General features: G+C 45.3%; 1 protein-coding gene across 1 annotated transcript in view; it reads left to right on the forward strand.

Moving 5' to 3' along the window:
• Window positions 1-269: 269 nt before the first annotated feature.
• mtmr7b (myotubularin related protein 7b) overlaps window positions 270-8,464 on the forward strand; it is a gene marked incomplete at both ends in the record, with an annotated part of 15,884 nt that continues 7,689 nt past the window's right edge. The window contains 5 exons of the mRNA XM_083655861.1: window positions 270-293; window positions 2,348-2,473; window positions 4,458-4,620; window positions 5,727-5,884; window positions 7,917-8,045. Coding sequence (XP_083511987.1) covers window positions 270-293; window positions 2,348-2,473; window positions 4,458-4,620; window positions 5,727-5,884; window positions 7,917-8,045 — 600 coding nt within the window. The remainder of the gene's footprint in view (window positions 294-2,347; window positions 2,474-4,457; window positions 4,621-5,726; window positions 5,885-7,916; window positions 8,046-8,464) is intronic.

The raw sequence follows: 8,464 nt of genomic DNA on the forward strand, positions 1-8,464 counted from the left end.
ACCGGGGGAGAGGGGACCGACCGACGGACCGCTCGGTTACCGTTACCGTTACCGTTAACAAGAGTGTACGACTCCCTTCTCTCGCAGAACAAGCCAAAGACAGAGGGGGAGAGCGACGCCATGGAATATATCCCAGGGCAGACATGGAAGACCCGCTGGCTTGTTGACGTGCTGACCAAACAGGGCTTGTTCTAACGATCCCGCTGACGATAAAAACCCCAAACACGTCGGGCTAGCATCTCTTCATCTCTCCACCATTTTGGTCAGTGATGGAGCACATCCGCACACCCAAGGTAACATTCAGCCCCCCCTGTGACTGGCTCTTTCTATCCTCTCTTATGTTTAACCCAGCGGTGCCCATTCATCTTCTCATCCCTCTGTTCTTCACACGGTCCATCCCTCTATGAGTCGAACCTGCTCCACCCATCCACCCATCCCTCTATCTAACATCCATCCATCTATCCATCTATTCCATTTTCATCCATCAATCTCTCCTCTCTCAATCTGTCCCCGGTGTTACAGAGAGATGATTAATAGGCCAGAGAGGTGCCCACACTGTTTCCTATGAAGGGCCAAAAATTAATCTGGATGACGGGGCCGTGGGCAAAAAATAAAATGATGTTGTGTGAGATTACATTACATTAAAATGATTGTCATTTTTATAGACAATAGACAATAGACATTCTAAATCTAAATTACATTTTCAAAATAAAAAATAAAACTGTAGTGTAGCAGTGATTTTATTATAGTTAGATTTAGAGTTGATTGTAAAAAAGAAAAGCAGCATAAACACAAGACCTTTCTGACAGAAAGTTCATGCAACTCAAGGTGTGTCGTCCAACCAAAGACGATGGGATTCAAGCAAGACGGCCCGACTGCAACTCACTTCCTGTCATTTTGTGGATTTTGCCCATAGACCAGAACAGCACATCCGGGTAATTTGCAAAACTTGAAGGCCGCGCCCCTTTTTAGGGGATAACACAAGCCACTCGCGTTGACTTCAATGTAAAATAGCAGTACCCAAAACATCTATAGAAAAATAACAGAATTAATTTCCTTTATAAATGACCCAAAGACACCATGACATGACAATATATTTCAACTCGGCCGGCCATAGAATGCGCAAGATACATCGACACGAGGTACTTGCCTTATATGAACGCTGTATCCAGTTTCCACCAGGTTACATGCATCGTCCACATTGACGGTGTCACGCCTACCCTATCGCAGACCAGTTTTTTGTTTTTTTTATTGTTAGTGAAACTATAACAACACAGCAACTCTTCGGCATATCTCTATCAAATTAAACCGTTTTAAATAGTTTGTTTGAAGTGGTTTCGGCTTCCTGTACCGTCGTTTACTATGGTGGGTTTCCCCTAAAAAGGGGCGCGGCCTTGGAGCTGGGCGCTTGAAGACGCGACGCAGTTCTGGTCTATGGTTTTCCATGGACACGCCCACTTAGGCGACTTTCGGCAGGTCTGAGTCAATGGTTGACCACGCCCATTTAGGAGACTTGCTGCTACCATTTGTTAGAATTGGCGGAGCCTGCGGTGACCCCATCTATACCAATATAATATCTATGGTCCAACCCAGAGCAATCTATCATGGCTCTGGTTCAACCCTAGTCTCGCAGTAGCCAGCCGTAGATGCATTGCTGGAAGCTTGCTGACATACGACATTGGCGTACTTTGGGGTGCACCTTTTTCCAAGCATTGTCTCTGGCGGGAGGCCCACAGTCTCAGACTTTGAAAACCCCTCGTGTATATTATAGGCCACAAATGATTTAATAGGGCAGAGCATGCATACGCCTACATACTGTGAGGTTTATATTAGGGCTGTGAATCTTCACTGGCCTCACGATTCGATTTGATTCCACGATGCATCACGATGCATCTTGATACAGCTCAAAGTGTCGCAGCTCCAAGTATCACATCCTCAATTTTCTGTATTATTACTGCACATGGCTACGGTACTTTTCCATCAAGTAATACAAGCAGTCAGATAAATATCAAGGCCCTTTTTTACTTAGAAAGTGCTTTAACATCTGAATGTCAACAGAAATTTAAACATAAACGATTCAACGATTCATCCATCAACGATTCGATTCGATTCACACGCCCGCATCGCGATGCATCGATTTTACGATTAATTTTGACACTCCTAGTTTATATGGTACATACATCATGCCATGTAGTGTATCTACACACAATTACATAAGGACATGCCTACACCAGACAACAGATATGTTATTAAACCTGTTTTGTATTTGTGAGTGGGCGTACGGGCACGCATGCTTACCGGTTTGCCTAACTAGTTATGTGTGTGTGTGTGTGTGTGCCTCCAATAGATGGAAAATGTGCGCCTTCTGGACCGCTCGTTGGGCCAGAGGAAGGCCAGTGTGGGGACTCTCTACCTCTCCGCCACACACACCATCTTCGTGGAGAACAACCCCGAGACCCGCAAGGAGACCTGGGTAAGCTGAGATGGCACGTTAGTGAGACAGAGAGCCTGTCAAATCCTCCCCCCCTTTTCCCCTGGGAGGGAGGCAGCAGTCTGGATCTGACTAGATAATGAAGGCGTTCAGAGCTGTCGGATCAGATTTCACCTAACAGGCGACAAGTGCATCTGGATCAGCAGGAGCGGAGAAGACGGATTTGTGTAAATTGGCTGAGAAAGCTGCTTCTTCTTCTTCTTCTTCTTCTTCTTCTTCTTCTTCTTCTTCTTCTTCTTCTTCTTCTTCTTCTTCTTCTTCTTCTTCTTCTTCTTCTTCTTCTTCTTCTTCTTCTTCTTCTTCTTCTTCTCCTCCTCCTCCTCCTCCTCCTCCTCCTCCTCCTCCTTCTCCTCCTCCTCCTCCTCCTCCTTCTCCTATGTTCTTAGGCCATGTCCACACGGAGACGAGTTAGGTGTATCCGCTAAAGTTTTTTCTCGTATGGACGTTTCATCCAGATGGAACCAGCATTCTGGGAGTATACGTTCTCTGAGAATACGCTAATTTTTGAAACCGGGTCCCAGAGTGAATAAATCTTTATTTTTAATACAACATGCAATTCTGGAATATTTGAATATTGGACAAAATGAAATGAAATGAAATATAAACCCTGAGCGTAATGCACATACTCTGGATGCTGTATATATAGCCCTCGCAAATACAACGTGAATAGTGAAGTGAGAGGTTTGACGACCACACGGTTGCACTGTGATGTCCACTCGTGTCCACTCCAACAAGACTTTAGCTTACTTGACGCCACTTTTTCAATAAAAACACATTTATGCCATGAGTTTATATAATGTATATTTATGTTGCATCATTTAGCCTGTGCTGTGATGTGCAGGAGCGGCCAATACGCTGGGATGTGTTTGCAACATATGTCTAAAGATCATGGAAGTGGATGATATCAGGAACGTCACCGATAGTTAATGTTCTATATTGTAGGCTACAGGGAGACCATCAGCCCTGCTGAACAGCTCTGCATTTGCCTGTATAGGTTTAATCATTTTATTCATCGACAAACCTCCCTGCAAAGCCAAGGGTTTAAGCTGCTCCCTACAGTGAGATACACATTATAAACTGTGCGCCCCTAGTGGTTGAATGCAATTATTGACGAGATTGTCTTTTATTGGTGCTTAAAGTTCGACTTTATTCACGAAATTTCGACTTTATTCACGAAATTTCGACTTTATTCACAAAATTTCGACTTTTTTCTCAAAATGAAAAAGAAAATTGAAAAAAAAAATCCTCCTGTAATTTTTATTTTTCATCATGCATGGCCCTAAAACTCCGTCGTAGCGTTACAGCGCCACTTACCGGCCCGACATATATACTACAGCGGTTTCAGTGGTTTCTTGTGGATACACACATTTCTTGAAACGATTCCGTGTTTATGGAAAACTTTTCTTAAATGGAAAAAAAAAAGATCGGGTCCGTCTCCGTGTGGACATGGCCTTATTCTTCTATGTTCTTGTTAGAGGCTTTTAGGATTTGATGACAGTTAAAGTTAAGTTGTGCTAGAAGAATGTGCTAGTGATTGAGACCATAAACCCATTAAAAAAGTGTTTACTGACGTCATAAGTCAAGTGAGAAATCGTGTCATTTTCCTATTGACTTCTATACAATCTGACTTCTCTTTGCAGCCATAGACTGTATAAACACGTGAGTTATATACAAATTCACCCCTGCACAGTTGTTATGAATGGTGAAATTAGCTCTAGAGACCCAAACCGTGTTTGAACCAGGCTGTAAACATGTTTATTTTTATGTTTATGTTTATTTCTGCTATAAACTCGGGCATTTTAACATCGGGGTCTGTGGGGAATGACTCCCTTTTGCAGCCAGCCTCAAGTGAAGAGTTGAGGAACTGCAGTTTTTGGTACTTCTGCGTTGCCCTAATTTTTCAGAGCCGGAGGTTGGGGCTTGGTAATCACGCAGGTGTTTGTGTGTGTGTGTGTGTGTGTGCTAGGTGTTACACAGCATGGTGAGCAGTGTGGACAGACCGCCCACCACCCCCGCAGGAAGTCAGCTGGTCCTGCGCTGTAAGGACTTCCGGGTCATCCAGCTCCTCATCCCGCATGAGAGAGACTGTATGGACGTCCATGCCTCCCTGGGCAGGCTGTCACGACCAGGTGTGTGTGTGTGTGTGTGTGAGAGAGATTGTATGGGCATACACACCTCTCTGTTCCAGGCTGTCATGAGCAGGTGTGTGTTTCTGTGTGTGTGTGTGTGCATGTGCATGTGCATGTGCATGTGCATGTGCATGTGCATGTGTGCTTGGTTTTGCTTCTATGCTTAGTTGTACTGTAAATGTCCTCATTGACTATGTTTACATGGACTGCAATAATCTGACTAATTGACCTTATTCTAAATAAGACAATATTTCAATTAAAGGAAAGCTCTGCTGATTTATAACCCGCTTTGTATCTTTATAATCTCGGTAATAATAAGCAGATGGACAGTGTTTACCTTCTCTATATGTTTTCTGCACCGAGAAATGTCCATTCGTCTGCCTGCAGAAACTCCGCCCTCGCCAGCTGGTATGGCTCATTAACGCTCGTTAAGGCTCTCCATGTGATTCTGCGTGGATGTGTGCATACCGAATTTTTCTTAAATAAACAATATGTAGTTGGAACAGCCGCCCTCGAGCAGAACATCTGTTCACCTCCGTGTCAAAATGAGACGGAAGTGCCTGGAATAAACTGCAGAGGTCTAGTGCAGGAAAACCTGCCTCTCTCCTCGCGCACCCGACGTACATTGTAGGCCTACCCAAAACTATTAGCCTACCGGAGTCTCCTGGCCAATCCAGGAGGCTTGACAATCCTATTTGAACCGTTTGATTTGTGGCCATGTGAACACAAACGAACCAAGGCACAAATGCAACAATTGTATCAATTAAGTCACTGAATCAGAACAAAGCAAACGAGCTACAGGTGTGAATACATCTTTAATTTGACTATTGCTTACTCTGACTATGACCTTATTCGGGTTAAGGTCATCAGAAAAGGCTGTTTATATAGCAGTGTCTCCTCTCCTCTCCTCTGCTCTCCTCTCCTCTCCTCTCCTCTCCTCTCCTCTCCTCTCCTCTCCTCTCCTCTCCTCTCCTCTCCTCTCCTCTCCTCTCCTCTCCTCTACCCTCCTCTCCCCTCCTCTCATCTCCCCTCCCCTCCTCTCATCTCCCCTCCCCTCCCCTCCTCTCCTCTCCTCTACCCTCCTCTCCTCATTCTCTCCATCCCAGAGAAGTACAGCGAGCTGTACTGCCTGTCCTTCAATCCCAATGTGAACAAAGAGGAGAGGGCGGAGTCGTGGAGCTTCATAGACCTGGCTGCAGACTACAGGCGGATGGGCGTTCCCAACAACCTGTGGGTCACCACCGCAGCCAACAGCGAGTACAGGGTCAGTCTCCCTCCACAGTCCACACATTGACCTTTTAGAGACACATATCCAGAGTAACATCCACTCATAGACTGTCATGAAATCAGGTAGTGTCAAACTCCATGGTAATATGGTTTGTCCAACTAGTGTAGCCGTACGTAGTTGTCCAAGATGGCGGAGCCACTCACGCATGCGCGGTGCAAATCGACCCCTCGATCACCCCCTTGTGGCTGGATGTGGTATAGGCCATAAACCCCGCCTCCTCCATGTTAGCAGACAAGACATGAGCCAAACTAAAAAAAAAAAATCAAAGCACACAAATACATTTTTCACTAATATGGTTTCTGTCATTCTTGAGCTAGTTCTTATCACGCTGATGTATGTTCAACTGATCGTTTTTCGGACAGGTTTGTTTTTAATTACTTATTTGACGATATAAAAAGGGCTGATTGACAGCTGTGACAGCCACTCTCAAACCTCCGTCAGACGGCGGCACGGCTCTGACTCTACTGCACAGACTCCGGTTCCAAATTACGCCTCACAAGCAAGATGGCAGCTCGCTGAAACAAGATATCTTGCCTTCACTTTTGCATAGCGGTAGGAAGTGGAGACGCATCGTCCATATTTTATACAGTCAATGCATCAAACCAATGCAAGAGTAGACGAAACCTCGTTTCCTGGATCGCCACCGTTATACGGCACATAGAAAAAGTATCTGTTTAGACAAGACAGGAAGAAGATCAGTTTTAAGGTTCGATAAGGGATTTTTTTTTAAGAGATAAGGTTTCAATCAATGGCAGAAGATAAGCGAGTGACTGTAGTCCTGATTAAATATATATGTATTGTTTCAGTGTTATTGCGGCAGGTTGGGAGTCAAATGTTGCTACTGCTCTACGTCTCCTAAAGCCACGACTCTGATAATATCCTGTCTAATGTGCAGCTGTCCAGCCATTCTTTCTGTAGTGCTGAGTGAGTGTTGTGACTTTGCCTTGTGCTCAGGACATTTACAAGGTCAGAGATAAGATAGTCCCTCCAGCCTCACATACTGCTTATCAGCGACGAGCATGCACACACACACACACACACACACAAACACACACACGCACGCAGGCACGCACTCACGCAGGCACGCACGGGTTGTATGAGGTACTTATAGATAGTCAGTGTAAAACCTGCAGTAGATAGTTTGGATTATTTGGCGTGGGGTTGTATGAGGTGGTAGTGGGCCGTGGAGGTACTGCAGTGGTCTGCCAACACCCCAGATTTTTGCAGACAATCAAATGGCTGTAGCACAGTGTAGCAGGGTCATTTGTAAAGCTACAGTGGAGATCCTGTTATCAGAAGAAACTAGAAGACCTAAGACATCCATTGGTACCAAGCATAACATGCTAGCCTGTTGGGAAGGGGGCTAAACAAGGCTCCAAACATAGGTTACATTTGGGCGAGGGAAAATATTTCAAAGGGGTCCCTTGACCTCTCAGCTCAATTTATCTGAATGAAAATTGGTCCAATGGGTACCCATGAAAAATCCTACCTTACAGATAAGGCAGCATTTGTCACAGCCTAGCATTAATAGCTTGTGGATTGATTTCTTCTGTTGTTGATCATCACATTTTGTCTCTTAACAAATGTGTTATGCATGCAAATTGATGAGTAAGGGGGGGAGAAAATGTTGGCAATGTGCTCTTGGGTATTTTGCCGAAATGTTTTTGTATAAAATATATATAATATAAAAAAAGGGAAATACGTCCTCTTAGTCTCGTGTGTTGATCAGAGTTGTGATTAAAGGGTTGGGTGGGCCCATTTTCAGATTTCAAAGTGGGCTGCGGCATCCTTAAAATCTCTCTCTCTCTCTCTCTCTCTCTCTCTCTCTCTCTCTCCCTCCCTCTCTCTCTCTCTCTCTCTCTCTCTCTCTCTCTCTCTCTCGCTCTCTCTCTCTCTCTCTCTCTCTCTCTCTCTCTCTCTCTCTCTCCCTCTCTCTCTCTCTCCCTCCCTCTCTCTCTCTGTCTCTCTCTCTCTCGCTCTCTCTCTCTCTCTCTCTCTCCTCTGACAGGTGTGTGACACGTACCCGTCGGAGCTGTTCGTCCCCAAGTCGGCCACGCCTGCCGTCATCGTGGGCAGCTCCAGGTTCAGGAGCCGAGGACGCTTCCCCGCTCTGACCTACTTCCACCAGGACACACTGGTCAGTGACACACACACACACACACACACACACACACACACACACACACACACACACACACACACACACACACACACACAGACACACACACATACACACACACACACACACACACACACACACTCACACACACACACACACACACACACACACACACACACACACACACACACACACACACACACACACACACACACACACAGACACACACACTCACACACACACACACACACACACACACACTCTTAGAGGGCTGACACATGGAAAACAGTTGAAAGGACTAGAGTTGTGTCGGGGCCAGAAACACGTATAGAAACACGCACGCAATCTGCATTTTACTCACAAATCCTTGTGGTGATGATGATGATGGTGATGATGATGATGATAGTGATGATGGTGATGGTGATGATGATGGTGAG

Source organism: Poromitra crassiceps (assembly GCF_964638095.1).
Source record: "Poromitra crassiceps genome assembly, chromosome: 19".
In the NCBI taxonomy this organism is placed as follows: domain Eukaryota; kingdom Metazoa; phylum Chordata; class Actinopteri; order Beryciformes; family Melamphaidae; genus Poromitra; species Poromitra crassiceps.